Source organism: Macaca nemestrina, chromosome 8 (assembly GCF_043159975.1).
Source record: "Macaca nemestrina isolate mMacNem1 chromosome 8, mMacNem.hap1, whole genome shotgun sequence".
NCBI classification, from domain to species: Eukaryota; Metazoa; Chordata; class Mammalia; order Primates; family Cercopithecidae; genus Macaca; species Macaca nemestrina.
In genome coordinates this window covers 112,626,462-112,651,595 of record NC_092132.1, presented here as the reverse complement: position 1 = coordinate 112,651,595, position 25,134 = coordinate 112,626,462, and the positions used below count along the sequence as shown (strand labels likewise).

The 25,134-nt window shown below is 38.5% G+C and overlaps 1 protein-coding gene across 4 annotated transcripts in view; it reads right to left on the bottom strand.

Moving 5' to 3' along the window:
- Positions 1-25,134, bottom strand: part of LOC105476532 (lysine acetyltransferase 6A) — a 123,030-nt gene that overhangs the window by 23,113 nt on the left and 74,783 nt on the right. For 2 of the 4 annotated variants that reach the window (XM_011732526.2, XM_071068330.1), the window contains 4 exons: positions 23,870-24,005; positions 22,241-22,560; positions 19,953-20,071; positions 2,307-2,422 (listed from right to left, as the gene is read on the bottom strand). In XM_011732526.2, the coding sequence (XP_011730828.1) occupies positions 2,307-2,422; positions 19,953-20,071; positions 22,241-22,560; positions 23,870-24,005 (691 nt within the window). Of the gene's footprint in view, positions 1-2,306; positions 2,423-19,952; positions 20,072-22,240; positions 22,561-23,848; positions 24,006-25,134 lie in introns of those variants that run through there. The other 2 variants (XM_011732527.2, XM_024791179.2) reach the window with 2 other exon arrangements.

The following is a 25,134-nucleotide window of genomic DNA, read 5'->3' as shown; positions in this document are numbered from 1 at the left end:
AGTTAAAACCCTGTTTTACACTCTGTAATGTCTGAGACTTAATCACACTGCTCCAAATGAAACAGTATTATTGCTTCATTGTTTTGTTTTCATTTTTAAAGACAGGGATACAAGATTACTTAGACAATGCATACACAAATATTTGGATATGAAAGGACATTCCCTAAAGCATAATCTCACTTCCCAAAAGAGGTTGTCCTTGTGATCTTTTCATTTTTGTTTGCTCCTACTGCCCTGTTTTTGTACGTTACAGTGTTTAAAACCTTTAATAAGAAAATAACTTATAAGTAGTTTAGCACAAAATAAAAAATAAGCAGTAACAAAATTAAGAATAGAGGTTTATTATTTGGAAAATGTAAGATGTCCAAACATTTTAGTCACCTCAAGTTTCAAGTTCACTTAAATATAATTTTTAAAAAATGTAACCAAGAGAACTATGAATATAAAGATAGCAAAAAGTCATAATTACTCAAGAACCTATTAAAAATTACAGGATATTTTCTAATTGAAAACTCAAAGAACCCTACCCAATGGATGAAAAAATATACAGAAAATGTCTAAAACTGCTTAAGGAAGTTGATGAACTTTACAAGTTCCTACCCTGTTTCTGTTTTCTACTGTTTCCTACTATACTTTTTTTAGTTATTTTTTGATGCCATTATTTATTCTTTTACTGATAGTCTCCTCACACCTCTTTCTAATGAAAATCTCATCAGAACAAAAGTTACATTTTCAATGAATCCTTTAAACATCTATTTTAAAAGACAACAGTTTATTATTCCATTCTCATCATTCTCTTGAATGATTACAGGCGACGTGTCCTTGGCATATTTCTTTTCAGTCATAAAAGATCTTGGCTATTCAGAACTCCTGAGGAATAATATATATTATACATAATATATATATGTATAATATATATACATATATAATATGGAAATGCAAATACAGTGTAACCTTATCTTAAAGTCAGATTAACTGTTGTCAGCTCATGATACCATGTGCTGCCTTGAAGACACACCACAGTGTTTGGGGATAACTGATCCTACAGTAAATGGCCCTCAATTGTTGTGTTTCATGAGCTTGTATGTTAGTTTCCTGGAGTTTTGCTTTTTCTTCTGTTTTTGTTTGTTGTCACTTTGAGGTCGCTGTCTGAAATGGCATTCTTACCCCTATTTTTCTACTTCATCTATAGACTAGAGAAGCAAGTTATTATACGGAAAGAAAAAGTTAAAAGATAAATGAGTTTTACTGGGTGGCCCTTTTAACAACTATACTGGCCTATTCCTAGTTTTTTGGAAATAACCCATGTTAAGGCACTCAATATATTGTAAAGTACTAAATAAATTTTGCTAATATTTTGGACAGGCAATGTTACTAAATGGGTGAAAACTTACAGGATGAGAATATTCTGAACATGTATTTAACCCACAAAGCACCATGACGTATTATTTCTTGTAACACCCTGCTAAATGGGAAACTGAGGCATAAGTAGTTTATAGATTAGAGAGCATTAATGTCACTACTGCACTTCAATTAACTAGTATTTAATTTTCTGATCTCATCTTATTTCATCTTTTAATTTTAACCATAAAGAAAAAATATAATAATTGACATTATTGAGCACTTACCATTTTCTAAGTGATTTACATGCTGTAGCTCATTTAATGGTCTTAATATCCCCACGAAGTAAGCACTATTACTATCTCTGCTTTACAGATGAGGAAACTGAGGCACAGAGCAGTTGGGCAGCTTTTAAGGTTACATAACTTGCCAATTTCAGAGCTGAGTCATGAGACCACTTTAGCGCCACCAAGCTGGTGAGTGATCAATGGTTATTAATATATCTGGAAGCCCAAACTATTTATATATAATTTTACACCATTTGTCCAATTTTTTCTGGGAAAACACACCATTTACTAAGTTTGCCAAATTATAAATATTCAGATCAAAGGCTAATCAACTGAAACTTTATATTAATTTATACATGAGTCTCTTCTCTTTTTCAAAATTCTTAGTGATAGGAGTGAAGACAAATTTCTCTCAAAAAAAAAGCCTTCCCCTTTTATTGTGACCATGCATTTGGGTTTCTCATTTTAAACATCAGCGTCTGAGAGGTTACAGAAGATAACATCTAAAGCAAACTGAGATGAAGTGGCTACCAAAGCTGCTGCTATTACGGACATTTAAAAGCCCCCAGTTTCCTCAAATGTCAAGGATAAAGCGGACTCAAACATCTTCAAGATCCCTTCCAGTTCCAGACTTCTATGGATCTCAAAACAGAAGGTCAAGGGTCTCTCAAAACATACCTTGAGTATTCTTGAGGATATGGGGAGGAGTACCAGGTGTGAATTTCATACTTCCCAAACTCAATGACAGAGGGACAGCGGACTTGTGGATCAGGGGGACCAGTCACTCCAACTTTCTGTGCAGTCAAGAAATACATTCAAAAGTTAGCTAAATTAGACACACTGAGATAACAAAGTTCTGAATCTAAATGTTGTCTTCTCAGGACTCCAAAGGAGAAACACGAAAACAAAAACAAAGCTAGAACAAGCTAACATATTTTGAAATAAGTTATATTATTCCTTAAATAGAGCACCAAGATGAAGAATAAAAATGCTAATAAATCTCTTGGAAACAAATGCATTTGGTGTTCCTGCATTTCTACATTTAATAACACTAAAAATATTTTCCTCAACTAAACTCACTCTTAGTGACTTAATATTAAAGAGAAACTGCTGCTACTTGGAGATATAAGATAAAGAATAATTTACAAGTAAGGGAGAGGGACACTGCATATTTGCTGAAGTCCTACCACACTGCCTCTGCTGACAACAATGGAGATGCCCTACTGAACACATAAGCACACAAAGGATGATTTTCTAGTTTGGGAAAGTAGATATTTAAGAGAAATATAAAAAGAATCAGACAAAACAAATATCAAGAGAGTCTTCATTTTATACTACGCCTAAAATTCCCTTCATTACTAGCTCTGCATAGATTTAACCAAAGAAAAAGATAGTTATATATAGACCTTCTTTTTTCTACCTTCTCTTTACAATGAAAACAATCTATACGCCCCTCATCCCTGCAATAATCTGAACTACACTATCCAAACAGAGAATAACTTTTAAAGCCTTTATGACTTCCCTGACTTTCCAGATCAGAAACTCAAACCTAAGTACATAGCTCAAGAAAACAAAGGCTGTCAAGGGTCTTAACACATTAACTCAAGGGCAACGTGACTTGCTCTGCACCCAATCTAGCAACAGATGCATATACACACTCATGTCCATGTGTGTGCATGCAGATTTATCATGGATGCTCTATAAATACTAATTGACAAGCAAAAGACAAAGAGTTTAGCCTAACCAAATACAAGTATTAATAACTCTTCCCCAAAAGGACAACTGAAATTATGCTTCAATTTTATACTTTAAAGACCACTAAGAGATTAGTAAAAATTCCTTGTTGGAGCATGTAGACACACACACATATTTTATAACAAAACTAAAAAGAACAGAGATTTTTATTCATTGGTTTTACACAAATTCCTTTCTGAAAAAGAAGTCTCTTCACCACTTCACCATAACTCATTAGAGAACTCTCTGGTCTTTCTAACCGTTCTCTTTTATAAAAGGCCAAGGGACTTAACTCAGGTTTCATACTGGAATGTAGCCAAGTGAAACCTCAAGCTCTTCCTTAGACACCTCAAAACAAAAGACAAACATCTGTTTGTGGGATGAATTGTGTTATAACACCAACAAGTACTGGGGCTCCTCTAAATACAAAAACAAAAACAATAAAGAATACATAACACAGGGTTAAAGTAAGATTTCTTTCATTTCTCAAAACCCAAACAGAACTTTGTAGAAAGATTTTTTAACAGCTGTTCTTGAAACTACATTTTAGAATCAACTACTCTAACTCATAAAGTAGTATCTTTTCATCTATCTTTACAACTCAAAAGTAGTAACAACAGTATAGGAAACTTTCAAAATAACCAAATACCAGAAACCAGATCTAACTTCCTGAGGCAAGGATCAGATAGAAAGCCCGAAAGTCAAAGTCAGGCACCTGCTGCAACACTGCCTGTTGTTTGACGGTGTTCCCATCAGCTGCCAGCTGCTCTTCTAGGCGGATGCCCGACGTGAAAGTGGATATCCAGTTCCAGTACAGCTGTTTGCACATCACCACAACTACGCACGTCTGTCCAGAATGGGACCTGTGGGAGGTTCCCCTCTGCCCCCTTAACCTTTGCACCGCGAAACGCTCCTACACATGCGCTCATGTGCGAGCCCGCCTCCACTCCCAGCTCCCCTGAGCAAGCCTCCACAGCAAGGGTGTTTCCTCTTACGAAGGTTTAAAAATTAGCAAGGCTCTCTACACAGGGAGGAAGAAATGGCTACCTAGAAACCACTCATTCCAGTCCTAACCAAAATCAAACTGTCATATCTGAACTATAAGGTTATCTTTGCTAGGTCATTTTATTTTAACATTTCAGCCAAAGTACGTTTTCGTTAAACATGTCACTTTCCAAAGCAGCAGGTGTCTAATATAACCAAGGGCACAAAATATATTTAAATGTTTAACTCAAGTTCTGCCACTTCATGTCCTCCTCATTTAAATATGCCAAATTATTTAAAAGAAGACAAACGTTCCAGGCCAGAACTGACCTTTTAATCTAAGATAACTAACAGGGAGTGGCAAGGGGGCAGATTAAATGCACTAGTAATTGGGCTAAACTAAAAGAAAACTTTATGCCTACTGCTAGATAATAAAGCTTTTATTACCGCCGGTTTATATGAAAAGATTATTACTCTTCTACAAAAAAATTAAGCTTCCATTAAATGACTCATCTAATTCCAATTTCTAACATTAAAATGCCATTCTTGTAGTATCCCCAACGCTGGATTTAGTAGGGACACCAAAATTGTGTAAATAATTTAACAATTTTTGTAAACACAGAGCTGCTGCCTTCCCTCATCTGTCCACTGGAGCACTCTCATTTGCCCTTACCTCTCCTTTCCCCATGGGGGTGCAATGTTTTGAGGAGAAGGGGGGGTAACTCTTTATTATCAGTGTGAGGCTGGGAAATGTGGGGAGAAGAGATGTCTTTTTGGCATTTGAACATTTTCACACAGAAACACTATAGTAAGTAATTCCATTCATTAGGGATTAAGTTACATGATGAAAGAGGTATGAAAGAACGAATTCACATGCTCCACAACAGAGAGAGTATGAATTTAAGAACTAGAGCAAATCAGCATTTGTGGAGCACCTACTGTGCTAGACTCTGACCTGAGCCTTATGTCATTACCTCCTTTGGTCCCCACAATCCATCCTTCAAAGTAGAAAACAATATACCCACTCTGCAGATGAAAAAATAAGCCTCAGAGAGGTCAAGAGGCAAAACCACCGGGGCAGGAACGGCAAGTGAAGCATAAAGACAGAAAAGAATGCCATGGGTTGAGATGTGACGGAAGTAGAGATAGCCCTCAACTAATTCCTCCCTAAATTCCCAAAGTTTGTAAGTTTTTAAAACCTGGAACTTGGTTTTCCAAAGAAATGAAGCTACAAGTCCACAAACTCTTAACCCAAAACCCTTGGACTAGAGTAGAATGTGTTTTGGAGTTCTGATTTTTTCTAATTTTATAGAAGTATTAGTACATACATGTGTATAGTATATGCATGTGTATAGCCCTAGTAGGATTTGGGGCAGCACTCCATAATCAGACACACTAAAATTTCTTTAGCAAAGCATATGAATATTCACATTAACTGGCATAAGTAAGGAATATAAATAGTTTCACGTCAGGTGAGATCATGTTTTGCCAGTAACTCAGTTCAGGTCAAGTGGGACCTTATTGCAAAATGAGTTGGAAAAAAATTTCTTTCCGTTCTCCAAAGAAGATATACAGATGGTCAATAAGCTCATGAAAAGATGCTCAACATCAGTAATAATTAGGAAAACGTAAATCAAACCACAATCAGATACTACACTTCATACCCATTAGGATGGTTATTATTTTTAAATGTAGAACACCAGAAAATAACAGATGTTGGTGAAGATGTAGAAACATCAGAACCCTTGTCCCATTGCTGGTGGGAATATAAAATGGCACAGCTGCTGTGGAAAACAGTATGATGGTTCCTCAAAAAAGCAAACAGAATTACCACATAATCTAGCAATTCCACTGCTGAGTATAGACCCCAAAGAACTGAAAGCAGTTCTTTGTATATGGGTATCTATTTGCACACCCATGTTCATAGCAGCACTATTTACAATAATCAAAAGGTCGAAACAACCCAAGTATCCACTGACGGATGAATGGATAAACCAAATGTGGTACATACATAGAAGAGAATATTCTCCAGCCTTAAAGAGGAAGGCAATGGTCGGGCACCGGTGGCTCACTCCTGTAATCCCAGCACTTTGGGAGGCCGAGGTCACGAGGTCAAGAGATTGAGACCATCCTGGCCAACGTGGTGAAACCCCGACTCTACTAAAAATACAACAATTAGCTGGGTGTGGTGGCACGTGCCTGTAGTCCCAGCTACTCGGAAGGCTGACACAGAAGAATCGCTTGAACCTGGGAGGCAGAGGTTGCAATGAGCCAAGACTGCACCACTGCACTCCAGCCTGGGCAACAGTGCAAGACTCGGTCTTATAAAAAGAAAAAAAGAAAAAAGGAAGGCAATTCTGCCACAGACTAAAATACAGATGAACCTTGGTGACATTATGCTAAGTGAAATAGCCAGACACAAAAGGACAAATATTGTATAATTCTACTTATGGTACCTAGAGTAGACAAATTAATAAAGGCAGAAGATAGAATGATGTTTACCAGGGGCGGGGGGGATTGGGAGTTGTTTAATGGGTACAGAGTTCCAGTTTTGCAAGATGAAAAAGTTCTGGAAATAGATGATGGTGATGATTGCATAACAAGGTGAATGTCTTTAATGCCACCAAATTGCACACTTAAAAATGGTCTGGGGCCAGGCGCGGTGGCTCACGCCTGTAATCCCAGCACTTTGGGAGGCCGAGGTGGGCGGATCACGAGGTCAGGAGATCGAGACCATCCTGTGAATGGTGAAACCCTGTCTCTATCAAAAATACAAAAAATTAGCCAGGCGTGGTGGCAAGCGCCTGTAATCCCAGCTACTCGGGAGGCTGAGGTGGGAGAATAGCATGAACGCGGGAGGTGGAGCTTGCAGTGAGCCGAGATCGCGCCACTGCACTCCAGCCTGGACAACAGAGCAAGACTCCATCTCAAAGAAAAAAAAAAAAAAAAAAGGTCTGGTTAGGCCAGGTGCAGTGGCTCACGCCTGCAATCCCAGCACTTTGGAAGGCAAAGGCGGGCAGATCACGATGTCAGGAGATTGAGACCATCCTGGCTAACATGGTGAAACCCCGTCTCTACTAAAAATACAAAAAATCAGCCGGGCATGGTGGCAGGCACCTGTAATCCCAGCTACTCGGGAGGCTGAGGCAGGAGAATGGTGCGAATCCGGGAGGCGGAGCTTGCAGTGAGCTGAGATGGCACCACTGCACTCCAGCCTGGGTGACAAGAGTAAGAATCTGTCTCAAAAAAAAAAAAAAAAAGAAAGAAAGAAAAGAAAAGTCTGGTTAAAATAACTTTTATGTTGCCACAATGATTTTTTTTCAAGTTTTCAGGACTCCTTAGATTTCAGGATTCTGGATATTGTGACCTGTATAAACAATGATACCTAGCTAAGCCACAAATGCTCAAGATACTATATACTACTTCTTATCTTTCCCTTTTCCTAAGCCTTTTTGCTCTACACTCAGACTTCTCTTTATCCATCTCCTTTGCTAGTTCTTTTACTATAAAATATTGACAAAAATCTAGAATTCTGTCCTCGGCCATCTTATCTTTTCCATCCGGAGGACCCATAATCCAGTGCTTCCATCAGTTTTCCACTCTCCTCATGCCCTCCTTTCTCTCTACACAGCTTAGATTCTAAGGTTTTTCCCTGTAATTCCACCCTTTGCAGAGACCTTTAACTCTCTTGCTTCTCCTCTAATTTAACAACAAAATCCTAACCCCTATTAAATTCAACTCTTCACGTAATCCAAGTTATTACCTCAATGTGAACATGGGTGGAGAAAAACAGAGAATCATGCTACCCAGTCTCACATTATACTCCTACCCACAAACCTCAAGCAGGTCCTGATGCTTCCTACTCCACTCTCCTGTTCTGAAAGACAACTGCATCCTTTCTCCTCTGCTCAAGCCTCCAACCCTGCTTATCCCACCACCTTCACTTTCAGCCAATGCTTTTGCTTCCCACTGCACTAAACTGGACAAAATCAAAAGAAAACTTCTGCAATTTTTCCCACCCACATCGGTCTGCCTCCACCTTTGTGCCACACATTCTGCCTTTCACCAATATCGTGGATAGAGATTGAGCTCCTGAGCCTACAGCTTCCCATGAGATAACATCTTCCTGCTCCCTAGCCAAAGAACATCACCCAACAGTCCCCCTCCCATCTTCTGCATCATCAGCTTTCCCTCTACCAGGGCATTCCATCAGCATACAAAGAGCTGTTATTCCTTCCATATTAAAAAAAAAAAAAAAAAAAGGGCGGGGGAGGCATGGTGGCTCACCCTGTAATCCTAGCACTTTGGGAGGCCAAGGTGGGCGGATCACAAGGTCAAGAGATTGAGACCATCCTGGCCAACATGGTGAAACCCCATCCCTACTAAAAATACAAAATACAAAAATTAGTTGGCAGTGGTGGCGTGCACCTGTAGTACCAGCTACTCAGGAGGCTGAGGCAGGCCCTTGAACCCAGGAGGCAGAGGTTGCAGTGAGCTGAGATGGTGCCACTGCACTCCAGCCTGGTGACAGAGCAAGACTGAATCTCAAAAAAAAAAAAGGTATCTTCTTTAGCCCTCACAGCTCTGTCCAACTCTCCCTTTCTCTGCTAATTACTGTAAAAAATCTCAAAAGCTGTGGCCACATATTACTACTATAACCAATTTCTTCTTCCATTCTTTCTTGAACCCACTCCAATTATCTCTTCACCCTCCCCTGTCCCCATCATGGAAACAGTTTCTCAAGATTACTTCCTTGTTGCTAAGCTGGACAGTCAATTTTCAGTTCTCATCTTACTTCGTCTATTTGCAGAATTTAAAAACTGATCCTTCCTTCTTACAACACATTCTTCACTTAGCTTCTAAGGAACTACACCTTCATGGTTTTTTTCCTACTTTACTGGCCATTCCTTCTCAGTTTCTCCAATCTCTAAAAGTTGGAATAACCTAGACTCAAAGTTCTTCTCTTCTCCCTTGGTGATCTCATCTAGTCTCATTTTTCAAAAAACAACCTACTTGCTGGTGAGTCCTGAATCGAAATTTTCAGCCCAGACCTGTTCTTTGAACTCCAGAGACACATATCCCACTATCTACTTGATATCCCCTCTTGAACTGTCTTATAAGCATGTCAAGTTTAACGCATCCAAAATCAAACTCCTAAATTTTTTCCCCAAATGTGCTCTTCCTATTCCCCCATCTCAGCAGATGCAACTCCATCTTCCAACTGTGTTCTGGCATCGTCTCGGATTCCCTGCTTTCACAATGCATCAACATATCCCAATGGGTCTACCTTCAAAACATAATCGGGAATTCCAATTCCACTACTACCACCATGATCCAAAACACCACGTCTCTTACTTCAATAATTTTAAGAGTCTCCCAAAGTTCTCCCTGCTTCTATACTGCCCTCCGCCCCCTACCCCAACCCCCGCCCCGCCTCAATCTACACAGGAGCCAGAGTAATCCTGTTAAAACCAAAGTCACTCTTCTGCTCAAAACCCTCCCAGGGTTCCTATCTCATTCAGAGTAAAAGTAAAAGTCCTTACAACAGCCAAGAAGACCCTACAAAAGCCAGCCTTCCGTTACCTTTCTGTCCTTGCCATCTGCTATTTTGAGCCTTACCTGGTTCTAATCACTTTGGCTTCCTTGTGCTTCTTTGATCATGCACAAATCGTGACTCGGGGTCTTTGCATTTCCTGTTCCTATGCCTGGAATGCTATTCCCCCGTTACCTACATGTTTCATCTCCTCACCTCCTTCAGGTTTTTGCTAAATGTCAGAGAGACAGTCCCCAACCAACCAATTTAACATTGCACACATTAATCCTCTCCCTCTGAATTCTCCCTCTTCCTCCCCTGCTTTTTCTCCATAACACTACCACACGGCATACCATTTATTTTACCCCATTCCAACCCAAACTAAACTGTTAGCTCCCAAGAGTAAGGAATTTTTTTTTTTAATGTTTTGTTCACTGCTAAATCTCTAGTGTTTGGAACATGGTAACCAGTAATCAGTTATATTTATTATTAGATAAATATTATCCAAGACAAAAACTTTATCAACAATCACCTGTGTGCTGGTAACATGGCAAATCTCCTACCCAAGGTCTCCTGTATATACATGTACACAGCCGTCTACCAAAGTTCTCCACTTTAGATTTCACACAGTCCCACACCTATGTAAGCATGGTCTCTTCTTCCATCTAAATATGCTCCTCTTCCTATATTCCTACATGTAATATCATCATCTACTCCAAATAGAACACTAGAAGACCTACTTGGTTCTGCCCTCTCCTTCAATCCTAACTCCCAATCCAACAGTAGTCTTTTCCATTCTATCTTAAGTCTTTCTCAAAATGATTATCTATCTCTGTCTCCTATCTATCTCTTCTACCTTCATTTAGGCCCTAGTCACTTTTCATTTTGACTATTGTAATCATCTGACTGGTCCCTTGCTCAGGTGTTCTCCAATCCATTGCTCACAGTATCACCAAAGTTGAGTTTCTAAAATGCAAATATGTCATCCACTTTTTAGAAATTCTTTAGCAGTTCCCCAAGAGCTATTTAGCTACTATTTAACTACTTTAAAGAACTACTTTACCTACAAGATTAAGTAAAAACTCTTAATATGAAACACAACATCTTCATGATCTAGTACCTTTCCAATCTCATCTCTTGTTTGAACTCCAACCAACTACACACAGCTCCAAGAATATAAGATTTCTCACACCCAAACTTTCTACTAGAAATGCCTTCTCACTCTTCTCCAATAGTAAACTCTTACTCATCCCTTCAACACCCTACACAAATGTCACCTCCTCTACGAAGACTTAAAATTGTAGTTAACCACAATAACTAAAAATAGAACAATAACATCCCTAGATGTCTTCGTGTTCATTCTCACTGTAACTTATGCATATCTCCATAGTAATACTGTATCATAAATTAAGCAGTTAAGAATTAAGGCCATGGTGTCACAATACCAGAGTTCAAATATTGACTCTGAAACTTACCAATTTATAACTCTAGGTAAAATAATCCTTCTAATGTTTCCGTTTCTTCATTTGTAAAATAAGGCCAAGTAATTAATAACAAAGTTGCATTAAATGAAACAAATATATAATGCTGAATATAGTATTTGGCATATAGTAAGAGGGTTATCTATTACTAACCACATGGCTTTAATTACTCATTTATTCAATAGTCCCCCTTATCCACCCACTGGGAATACACTGTTCCAAAACCCACAGTGAATGCCTGAAAATTGCAGACAGTATTAAATGTTATACAAGTTGAGTATACCTAATCTGAAAATCTGAAACCTGAAATGCTGCAAAATCTGAAACGTTTTGAGCACTAATGACACTCAAACGAAATCCTCATTAGAACATTGCAGATTTTGAATTCAGGATGCTCAACTGCTAAGCATATGATGCAAATACTCCAAAATTTGGGGGAAAAAAATTCAAAATCCAAAACACTTCTGGTGCCAAGCATTTTGGATAAGGGATATTCAACCTGTATATACTATGTTTTTTCTTATACATCCATACCTATGATAATGTTTAATTTATAGATTAGGCACAGAAAGAGATTAACAACAATAACTAAAAATAGGACAATTACAACGATGTACTGTAATAAAAGTTACGCGAATTGTGGTCTGTCTCAAAATATCCTACTGCACAGTATGCACCCTTCTGATGATGAGGAGGAGGAGGAGGAGATAATGATGATAATAAAATTCAGACCTTGGCTAACCAAGGGTAACTGAAACCATGGAAAGCAAAACCACAGATAAAAGGGGGATTAGGAGATAGGGTGATTATTGGCCAATGAGATCAACAAATATTTGAGGACTTACTACATGAGATAGGGTAATTATTGGCCCATCATATCAACAAATATTTGAGGACTTACTACATGCAAGTCACACTGTGGAGATGATATAGAAAACATAGTATATGCCCATAAAGGCGTTGTAAGACAGGCAGTCCTTGTTTTTGATGGCACTGTGTTAATGGAAACAGGTACACATCAGAATTGTGTCCTTGCTTCTGAGGTGACAGATTTGACTTTAGTTCTGATATGCATGGGTTTTGTGTGTGTGTTGTAATGAAACTTTATTTACGAACACTGACATTTTTCACATAATTTTCACATGTCCCTAAATATTATTCTTTTTATTTTTGTTCAACTATTTAAAAATATTAAAACCATCCTTAACTTGCAGGTCATACAAAACAGGCTGTGGATGGGACTGGGCCACAGGCCATATTTTGCCAACCCTAACACAAGTGAAGCAGTTTCTAAGCTGTATCTATGCCCTCAAAAATGACTTTCTGCATTACCTTTAAGAGTCTTTTTATTATTCAAAACATCCTCTTATCTAGCCAAGATGAACTTTCCCAGCTGGCTTAAAACCACTTTCTTTATTACAGTAAGTCAGAGAACCTGGAAGTCATCTTTGATCATCTCCTGTTCCTTCAATCTACCTTAGTTCGATAAGCATGGGTTTCAGTTAACATCGCACCATGCAAAGTGAGGAATGGCTGGAGTTTAGTTTGAGATAAAACAGGGTGGAACATCTGTTGGGCAATGGTAAGTAATACATTGAATTACTAGTATTAAGCTGCATTTTGGAGGGTTTTGAAAGCTAGTAACAAGATGTTAGTTTCAGCATGACAGGATTTTAAGGTACCCCCATGACATCTTTTTGCTGTTGTTTAAGTGATTTCTCTTTGATATTGCTGAAAGTAGGCATGGGAAGTGGGGGGATGTTTAGTGTGTTAAAGTACCCATTAAACTAAGTCACATATTAAAGGCTGCATAGATGTATTCTTAGTTCACTGGATAATTTAGTACAACTTTACTTATTAAGATAGTAGTTAAGAGCCTGGGAACTAGAAAAAGCTAGCACAGTTCAAATCCTATCTTGCTGAGTCAACTTAGTTGGGCAAGTCACTATTAGATTTGTTGAAAAGATTAAACGAGTTGATATTTGCACAGAACTTAGAGCACTATGCCATTCACGCAGTGAGTGCCAGATAAATGTGAGTTTCTGCTTGCTATCTCAGTGGCAGGTTCTTGGAATACACAGATAATATATCTTTGCCCTCCAGCTAGAATTATTTATAGGAGTCTCCCCTTATCCCCAGCTTTGCTTTCCGCGGTACTAGTTATCTGTCGTCAGCCTCAGTGCAAATTTTATCATCTGACACCGTCAGAAGAGTGAGTACAGTACAATAGCACACTAAGAGATTTAGAGACCACATTCACATAACTTTTATTACAGTATACTGTTAAAATTGTTTTATTATTAATATTTTATTATGCCTAATTTATAAATTAAACTTTAGCATAGGTATGTATGTATAGGAAAAAACACAATACAGTACCTACAGGGTTCAGTACAGTCCCTGGTTTCAGGCATCTACTGGGGATCTTGGAGCGTATCACTGGTGGATAAGCAGGGACTTCTGTATAGTAGTCATTTCTTCCTCAAAGCTGAAGTTAATGTTGTTTACTCCACCTGATAGGCCCTAGTTCTCTCCATCTACCTAAATCCTCATCATTCCTGAGGCCTGCTGCTTCTGTGATCATCTCAGATTGCACCAATTCTCACACATTTTAGTATACTGTGAACATATGAGACAAGTCTGAATTATTTAATACAGCAATGCACTATGTTTCATTGGTACTCTAAGCTACTGTCTGCTGTGTATCTTCCTAAGCACCTTTACCTACCTGCATTTAGCACATGCCTAATGATTTTGCTACTCCCATAACATCCTGCATACAGAATAATGCAGGATTTTACGGTGATTAAGGGTACAGAATTGGAAGTCACACAGGCCTAAGTTTTAATTTCGGCTGCACTATTACTAGCATAAAAACTTACAGGAAGTCACTGAACTAAAAGTGCTGGTTTCCTCATATGTAAAATGGCATAACACCTCTACATCGTGGGGTTAATAAAGTTGTTGAACCTAGCTTACTATATTTTTAATAATGATTTAATTCTTCAAGCAAAGAAGAAATTTTAATAACCCACACGGACTTCAAAAATGCTCTGAAACTTCCCAGAACCACACAAAAACCAAAGGAATCCTTCAAAATCAGAAAGCATTAAAATTCGTATGAAAATACAATGTGCTCTTTGATATTTTATGTAAAAATCATTCTATATATTTCAAGAAGGCTGTCATGCTCCACTGGAATGAACTGAATACAAATGCTTCTTTCTACTGATAGAGCCTTTTAAGAAAAGTAATTTCTCCAAGCTCATAAGATCATAGTTGAAATAAAATTCTAGAACAAAAACCTGTACTACTAAATTTTTATGCTTCCACTTTTGTATCCAGAGGTGGTTCTTTTTCATGGAAGTGTATGTTGTATAGATAATGATGGAACACAGTACCAGGCAAACTACATCCGTACTTACCCTACTGCCTGCAATAGTTTTTTTAAAAAATCAAAGCAATGAGTGGCTGACTCCTTTTGAAATAAATCTTGCTCAACATTTCAATTATCTTTGACTTAGATAATGTTCCATGCAAAGTTTGATTATTCAAGATAGTCCCTTCCAGACTATAAGCTCTAAGAGAACAGAAATTATGTCTTTCTGATAGCCCCTACACGTAGCATAGTTTCTAGAACATAGCAGGCATTCAATAAACAATGTGTTATTAGTTAGATGGATTCTAATATTGATTCCTTTACCATATGTCTTTTGCTGATGTTGCTGTAAGACTACCAAAGACCCTGTGATAAAATCTTCCTCCAAAATTTTTGAAACATCGGTTCAAGCAGCTTCTAAGCTATATCTATGCTCTAAAAATGACTTTCTGCACTATATTTATGAATCTTTTTATTATTCAAAATGTCCTCTAGTCAACATGAACTTTCCCAAGTAGCTTCAAATCACTTTCATTATTAAGTCAGAGAACCTGGAAGTCATCTTTGATCATCTCTTGCTCCCTCAAGCTACACAGTAAACTCATCACCAAGTTCTGCTGATTCCATCTCCAAAATACATCTAAATCCATCCACTTCTCTCCCTTTTCTACCACCACCCCTCTAGTCCTAGCTAACATCTTTTCTCATCCTGATCACTGGAAAAGCCTGCAAAGTGGTTTCCCAGCTTCCACTTTTGCTTAATTCTAAACCACTCTTTATGTAGTAGCCAAGAAAAACCACTTTTTAATAAAATTTATCTTGCTGTTTGGTAAAAACCATTCAATGTCTTTCCATTGCAATTACGATAAAAACCCCAATCCTAACTTCTGGACTCAGTCTATTTCCCCAGCTTCACCTTGTGCAACTCTTTTGTTCACAGTACTTGAGTTACACTGAACTTCAGTTCCTCAAGTTTATCAACTACTTTCACTCCCTTATATGTTTACATAGGCAGTCCCCTTGTCTCTGAAATATTCTTCTCTAGCTCTTCACTCTGCTGACTTTTGAATAATCTTTTGGAACTATGTATAAATTGTTACTTCTTCAAAAGTCTTCCCTTCTCATAAACACTCCAACCCCAGTCCTCAGCACCGTAGCCCAGCCAGTCAGAATCCCTCACTGCATTCTTCTTTCCTTCCTACTATCAGTTTGTAAGTACAGTTTTATTTTTATGAGTGTTTATTATCTATCTGTGAAACTAAAAGCTTCATGAAGGCAGAGTCTGTGTCTTTTTGTTTGCCCTATAGTGCTGGTACCAAAGAAGGTGCATGATGCTAATGAATAAGCCTCATGGAGAAGTAGCAACATCATCAGAATTTCAGGGCACTGCCAACAAGAATAAGCATGAATTAGACTTCCAAGATCTAGCTGTTTATTTCCTTGGTGCCAACACATACACAGACAATCCTGGGTTTAATAAACTGCTAGAAAGAAACATAGGATTAGCCCGATTACCATCAATAAGCATTTACACTGTCTCCCCAAGCCTCAGCGGGGCTTAGCACCCCGTTTAACTCTCTTTGGTCATCCTTCTTGCACCTTTCTATTATTTCAACCCCTGCTCCATTTCTCCCAGAAGAAAATTTCATTCAATATCCTCCATTCATTAGGCAAGTATTTACTGAGGCTTTACTATATTCCAAGTACTCAGTAGACAGCAGTGACCAAAAAGAAAGTCCTCGTTCTCAAGGCACTTACATTCTAGAAATAAAAAATTTAAATTCAAGAGGTGATAGGTACTATGCAGAAAAAGCAGGCATGTCAGGGGATAGAGGGACCAAATGGGCTGTAAGCTATCTTCGTGTAGGAGTCAAGACAAATGGAATGGGCAGTGAACCTACCAAATCACTGACTCTAGAGGAAGGGCCATCGAGGCAAGGTGCAGCAACTGCAAAGGCCCAAGGCAGGCGTGCTTGGTGTGTCTGAGGAAGAGGCAGCGGCTGTGGCTGGAGTAGCCTGAGAGCAAGAAGAGCAGCCAAAGAGGGAGGCAGGCACAAGATCATATACAGCCTTGGAGATGAGAGAACAGACTGTTTTTGTTTTTTTGTTTGTTTGTTTGTTTTATTCTAAAGAAGACTGAAAGACATGAAAGGTTTTCTGAGCAAGGGAGTAGTATAATCCAACTTACGTCTGAAAATAATTACCCTGGCCCCCGTGTAAATAAAATAGAAAGTGGGGTAGGGGCAAAAGCAGAAGCAAGTTTAGTCTGGAGGCAATTATAGCAGCCTGAGCCAGCGATGACAGTGGGTTGGCAGTAGCAAATACAGACATATTCTGAAGGCAGAACCATTAGGATTTGCTGATGGACTGAAAGTGAAGTATGACAGAGAAAAAAAAAAATCAAGATGACATCTCTGTGGCCCTAAGCAAGTACAGGATAGAGCTACCATTTACTCTCGTTTACCACTAAAAGCCAGGATCTATGTTGTAGCCCAACAGTAAGAGCCTAGAACATCTTGCTATGGCCAGAAGTAAATAAAAATGATGATGATGTGTTAAAAGGACACAGGAGCTTCTAGAAAGGAGTTCCCCTCTGCCTAAATCTGGAACAACTTAAACATCAAAATAAACACTAATAGCAATGGATTATAACCCATAAAATAATCTATGAGTTTAAATAAAATGAATAAATAGGAAGAAGAAAAAGCTTCTTCTTACAGTAGAATGCCAATTAATAAATGCCAAAGAAATGATTGAACTAGAAAATAATGTTTGGCCACCAACAAAGCAAATGATTCAGGCAAGAATCATCTCTGGATGCTAAATGTGGTAGATAAAAGTTTGATAAAAAACAGGATATTTGCATTTCTGTCTCAAAGTATGTCCCAAGATATTTAATTATAGCTAGAAAGTAATAATGTTAGAGAAGAAACATAGACACCACCTAAACCAGGTGGTCACTGTTAGCAGCACTTGTGATGAGAACTTGGATATTACATGCCTTCTGATGTGACACACTGAGGAGGACACAGCACACCTGTGGAATTTTCTAAGCATGAAAAATAAAACAAGCTCAAAGTGATGACATTCTATAAAATAAATGACCTGTGCACTTCAAAACTGTCAAGGTCATGAAAGATAAAGACTGAGGAACTGTTCCCAATTGGAAGGAGACTTAGAGAGACGTGATAACTAAATTAGATAATAGTACTTCATTTGTGTTAAATTCCTGATTTGACGACTGGACCATGGTCATGTATGAGAACATTTTTGTTTTTAGGAAATATACATAAATAATTAGGAGTAAAGGGATATTAACATTATGTCTGCAACTTACTCGGGGGAGGAAAAAAAACAATTCTTTCAGTCAGGAAGAACATAATTACTGCCTTCTTTCAGTTCCCACTGAAGTCCATGTAGATTTCTACTAGAGTACCTATAACAACATATTAGCAGGAAAGGAAACAAGCTTTGAGGGCAACTTGCTCAAAGCAGAAGTTAGTAAACGACAGACCAAGACTTGAACCCAGGTCCACCTGACTCAAAGCTAATATTTTGTTAAATCATAATACAGCAGAATGCTGAGTAAATGTGTACTGAGTATTTGTACTGCTGTTTTATATTTTCAAAAGTACTCACACAATGACCGACATCAACAGTCTATTCACCACCACTGGGTCTCTTAATACAAAGAGTTTTCCCTAGAATCTTCGGCATCAGCCTTAGAATTTTTTTTTTTTCTGAGATGGAGTCTCACCCTGTTGCCTAGACTGAAGTGGTGTGGCATGATCTCGGCTCACTGCAACCTCCACCTCCTGGGTTCAAACGATTCTTCTGCCTCCGCCTCCCGAGTAGCTGAGACTACAGGCATGTGTCACCATGCCTGGCTAATTTTTGTATTTTTAGCAGACGGGGTTTCACAATGCTGGCCAGGCTGGTCTCGAACTCCTGACCTTGTGATCCACCCGCCTCGGCCTCCCAAAGTGCTGGGAGTACAGGAGTGAGCCAGCCACTGCACCCAGCCTAGAAATCCTTTTCAAGGTAAGAGATAGAGAACTTGGCTTACATGGTACATTTGCTGGTGGCAAAGAAGGAAAAGACAAAAAATAAATGAACATAATCTGGAAGAGCCTTTATGATCCAGCCCCTGCACTTTTCCAACACCACCTCCTGACATTCTCCACACCCTATATTCTTTATCCTGAGCCATTTTAATTCCCACAATTAAGCATGTTTTCCCTTATCTTCAAGTCTATTCCATCTTCACTTCTGTTCCTTCTGATTATATAAGAACCAACTCTCTACATATCCCTTTAAGGGATATGCACAACTCCTACATATCCTTTAAGGCCCTTCAATGAATCCTCCTCTGACCTCCCCAGGCAGAATTAGAAGCTGGCTTCCCTATTCTCCCAAAACACGAAGTATTCTATAATTGAACTTTTCATGTTAATGACATTATTTATTCAGAAATCTCTCATATAGTTCAGGGAAAGAATTCAGTCATTCACTGGCATCTCCAGCATCTGGCACATAGACTCTTTGCCTATATAATCTTGCCATGTGTCAAAGAATTGCAATTTTTTTTTTTTTTTTTTTAAAGACGGTCTCACTGTCACCCAGGCTGGAGTACAGTGGCATGATCTCAGCTCACTGCAACCTCCACTTCCTCAACTCAAGCAATTCTCCTGCCTCAGCCTCCTAAATAGCTGTGACTACAGTTGTACACCACCATGCCTGGCTAATTTTTCTATTTTTTGTAGAGATGGGGTTTCGCCATGTTGCCCTAGCTGGTCTCGAACTCCCGGACTCAAGCAATCCACCCACCCTGGCAAAGTGCTAGGATTACAGGCATGAAATATTTCTTGAATTAATAAATATGGGTGCTTTATTATCACTCATGAGAAGCTTGTCTTTTGTTTGTTTTTGGTCAAATCCCAAATTCTTCATACAGTAAGACAAAAATAAACCAAGCTTATTTAATACTGATAGTCAAAGCCTAGTCAAAGCCATGTGCTTATCTGCAAAACCAAAGCAGTTTTCATGGGTTTGAAAGGAATATTATAACCAGCAGAACTACATATACACACAAACCACCGCTATTCTGAGACTAGGCAAACTGCTGTTAGTGCTTAGCCCATAATGTAATTAATCTGCTGTTTCTCAGCCATGAACAAGTTGCTTGATTGTCCAACCTGAATATCCAACTTTACCTGCAGTGCTTGTTCTTGGATATCACGAAATAATTCCATATCTTTCTCAGTCATGATTTCCTGGCTCCCAAAAAGTCGCTCCTCATTTTCTTGTTTGCCATCCCAGCCATCCTGATTGTCTGCATATAAAAAAAGAGCTCACATGTTAACTATCCTCAGATTAATACATGAACTAGGAAAAATTTCAAGTATTTATTTAAATTTGAATAACTTAATATATAACAAAGAAGAATATAGCATTAAATTGACTCCTAGAAGAATACTACTCAATAAATAATATTTATGTATTAAATCTGCCTTATAGTGGAAATCCTGAATTGTCTTAAAGCTTCCTAAAAATATTATATAACTAAATTTAAATTTCATTAAAAGATTATATTTTAATACACAGAAAGGCAGACAGAAAAATGGTATAAGGATTATAAATTTCATTTTGAAACAGTATAAATTTGACACTTTTAGTATAGGTTTAGTGTATTAATGTTCAAAAAAACCTCTTGAGCTACCTTAACTGATGTCAGAAGTGCTAACTCCCATCACATTCTGGGTGCCCTTTTAAAGCACAAACTCCACAAACCTGAGGATAACAGATGATAATCATCTGGGTAAATATGAAAACGTATGATAATTATCTACAAAATGATGGAACTTCCTCAAGTGGGCAAAAAACCAGTGAAAAGAGTATTTGGGAATTATGCAGATCATTATCCTTTGCAGCTGAAGATGACACTGCTGATGGGCTCATTTGCTCTTTTTATGAGTATGGCTGAAAAGACCAATTGGTGACAGTTCTTCTCAAGTCAACTGCCCATATAGGCCATCTATTATTAACCTAACACAAGAAGAAAAAGGTCAAGGACTCACTGTTGACAACATTCCCAAACTGGAAGAAAAAAGTACAGTCTAAAGGTACTATGTGACTTTAACGCCCCCTAGTGCATGATGCAGGCACCTCTCTAATACAGCATTCGGTAGTTAAACTTTATAATTCATAAAGAAAATGACAGAGCCTATTAAAGCAAATGCTCACACCACTGCCTAAAATTCAATATTGGTTCTCCATATACTTGATACATTTGCTCTAACAATTTCTATTTCAAAAGCTTTCTAGTAATTTTTCTAATAAACCATCTCCAGTACAAAAGGTTAATTCAAAAATGTCTTACATTAGGATTTACTTTGAGATTCTTTCCAAGTTTAAACAGATTGCATATTTTCTTAGATAAACATGCTCAGACCCAGAGCTTATCTGCAGGCTGATAAAGACATGAAGAGTCTTGAATGCTTAAAGAGTAATTAGCTGATCATCACTATGGTGAAAGACCAATCAATAAAGCATACAAAGGGGACTCTAACAATTACAAGGACTTTCTCTCCTGCACTGGACAATCAACTAGTTATGAAAGCAGGAATGAGAGCAGTGAATACACTCTCACTCACCGAGGAGACATTCAGGGAGGAAACCAAGGTCAGGGAATTCTCTTGCAGTAGATGAGACACTACAACTCTGGCCTTTGTGATCCAAAGGAGTTCATTCTCATTCTACTTTCTTCAAGCCCTTTCTACTTCCTTCACAGGGTTAGTTTCTCTAAATTCAAGGCTCAGCAATAAGGCTATTTTAAGCTTTAATTTATTAGACAGTTAATCAAATTCTTATCCTCTGACTTGAATGATCTGCTACATTATTAAGTCCTCTCCATAGATGTTTTCTACTTCGAAAACTAGGGAACTTAGCCTGATACACAAGCAGCCTGGAGCTGTCGTTCTGTCTCTCCCTTTTTAAGTGCAATCCATGACTTACAACTATATTTGTCAAGATCTGAAGTAGAAAAGTCAATGACCTCATCACATTTGCATATATTTTGGTCTTTTCTTTATGCTTAGATAAACAGCAATTTACCCAGCTCTATTCTTTCCAGTTTCCTTCCTGGAATAAGCAGGCATCACAACATTCACCATATGATTTCTTCAGTAATTTATGAAATGTAAAGTAATCCTCAAGGTTACACCCCAAGTTTCTGTAGGCAGATTCTCTGCGCTTCTATAAAAAAGCAGCTTCCTGTTGCCTAAGAGTTCCTATTGTCCCATTCTGCAACTTTATCTCCATCCTCTAAATTTCTGCCATAGTTACTACCTCAGTATCATCTATATGTTTTTCTCAATGTGTTCTTATATTATATAACCAATTTTTTATAATCAAATATAAATCTATTACAGATAATTAGTGTTATCCCAAATAATACATGTACAGAATACTATTTGTTTCTAAGTTTGTTCTAAACTCTTACCTGTGGGCCAATCTGAAGTGCTTGATTTCCTGTTGCCCCTCTTTCTGATTCGATATTGCTCAGAGTAGTCCACCACTTCCCCACGAGCTTTCCGACCATCAGGGGAAGGGGTAAAAAATTTGGTAAGGCCATCAATGAGCCCTTTGGTTTTCTTGTTGAACTTCAAGGAGACACTGCTATCTCTGCAGAAGTCCAAGCCATCTATCCGTTCTAAATATCCTTCTTCTGATGATGATGATGCTGATTGGCTGGAAAGAGTCATTTTTCGTTTCCTACCCCTTCCAGGGCCAGTTCGAACTTTGCTGAAGGGACCTTTTGATCTAAATAATTAAACAGGAGAAAGGGTAACTATTAAAAAAGATACTTATAGGGTTCCTATTTAATACACAACATACAATTAGTAAGTAACCTATACCTTTATTAAAATCTGTATTTTTAAGAATATTCTGCAAACTATAAATAGTACTCTATGAATGAAAATTAAATATTAGAAACATCTATTTCCAGGAAGCCTACTTATAGTGCAAAGAATTATAGGCCAGGAGTCAGAAGACTTGTTCTAGTCATAACTCTCTCTCTTACTAGCTGTACAACTTGGACAAATCACATTTTTTCTAAACATACGTCTTCATCTGTAAAATGAGAACTGGACTAAGAACAACTAAGATCCTTCCAGGTATAAAGTTCTACTACACTGTGATCTCTGCACCAACTCAAAGTTATACTTTTATCTCTAAAACACAAGGCCAGGTTATTCTTTGAAGGCCGGGAATCAAAAGATCATTTTATAGGAAAATCAAAGCTGGATTTAAGATTTTGAATACAGACTACAATACCGGTTCTGCACACTTCAGGTTGCTAATGCCCATTCATTTCAGTTATATCACCTTCAAGATAGTCTTACGTGTAAAAAAGGTAAGTAAAACTTTTGAGAATAAAGGGAGGTTGACGAGCCTGAAGATATTTACATATTTATCAAAGGTGAGTTACTACAGATATTTTTAAAAAGACAAAACTAGCTTCTGAATCTTGCCCCACCTCCTCCAGACATAGCCCAGCTTTCTAGTCCACAATTTCTGATTTCTGCTAATAGATGAAAACATTCAAATTATTTTACATTCCAAGAACACAAAAATGGGACTTAGCCATCACCTCAACAGGAAGAACCTATCCAGTGGTTTGTACACCTAATAGATATTAACAACTGAGACAAGATCAGGAGAGGGACAGGTGAAATGTCACAGTAACAACTTTTTCTTTCCTGTTTTTATATAAGAGAAGCAACATAAGGCAATGGTTAAGAGTCAGACTTTGGTGCCAGACTACTTGGATTTTCATCCCAGTTCAACATGTACTATGCCTTAGTTTCTTCCTTTGAAAAACGAAAGTTAACAACAGCAGCTATATTTCACTAGGTTGCTGGGAGAATTAAACAATTCAATGCATGTAAAGCACTAAGAACAGTATCTGGCACTTATTAAGGGCTCAGTAAGTGTTAGCCATTATTATTATACAAAAGTGCCAGATATGACAATGGAAAAGTTTTTTCATAGAGAAAACAAGTGAATCCTACGCTATAGAGAAGACCCTATCCTTTTCTCCCCTCACCTTGCCACAAGTACAACTTACACCGTGTTTTGTTTCTTTAACCTGTTTTTTGGACGTCCTATTGGATTAGCATAACGCCGTTTTATCTGTGCTGCCTTCTTTTGTAGAAGTTTTCGTCCTTTTTTCCTAGGTCGACATATTTGACATATCCACATGCCTATAAAAAAATAAAATTCCACATACGAGTGTGACAGACATAAATATACTAAAAGGTTTCAGATAGTCTTAAGACAGAATCTTAACTTTTTCAGGTAAAAGACTGTCATTAGAAAATCTGATGAATACCGCCCCCCCACCCAAAATAAGCATTAAAACATATACACACAAAATTCTACAAATAATTGGAAGAGACTCACATACACCTTCAAGTCTGCACTTGAAGTCCACTGACTGTACCTGAAGTCCACTGAGGCCAAGGCGGGTGGGTCACCTGAGGTCAGGAGTTTAAGACCAGCCTGGCCAACATGGTAAAACCCTGTCTCTACCAAAAATACAAAAATTAGCTGGGCATGGTGGTATGTGCCTGTAGTCCCAGCTACTTGAGAGGCTGAGGCAGGAGAATTGCTTGAACCCGGGAGGCAGAGGTCGCAGTGAGCCAAGATCGCACCACTGCATTCCAGCCTGGGCGACAGAGTGAGACCCCATCTCAAAAAAAAACAAAGTTTCCTGCCTAAAGCTGCTATATAATCTCTTTTGTAGAAGTTAACCACACAGGAATAGAGTCCTAAGGAAATCTTTCTTGGCTGGGCGCAGTGGTTCATGCCTGTAATCCCACCACTTTGAGGGGCTGAGGTGGGCCGATTACCTGAGGTCAGGAGTTTGAGACAAGCCTGGCCAACATGGTGAAACCCCATCTCTACAAAAAAAAATTAGCTGCAGGCCAGACGCAGTGGCTCACGCCTGTAATCCCAACACTTTGGGAGGCCAAGGTGGGCAGATCATGAGGTCAGGAGATCGAGACCATCCTAATATGGTGAAACCCTGTCTCCACTAAAAACACAAAAAATTAGTCAGGCATGGTGGCATGGGCCTGTAGTTCCAGCTACTCGGGAGGCTGAGGTAGGAAAATCACCTGAACCCGTGAGGCAGAGGTGCAGTGAGCCGAGATTGCATCACTGCGCTCCAGCCTGGGCGAGACAAAGCCAGACTCCATCTCAAAAAAAAAATTAGCTGGGCATGGTGATGCGCCTCTAGTCCCAGCTACTCAGAAGGCTGAGGCAGGAGAATCACTTGAACCCAGGAGGCAGAAGGTACAGTGAGCTGAGATTATGCCGCTGCACTCCAGT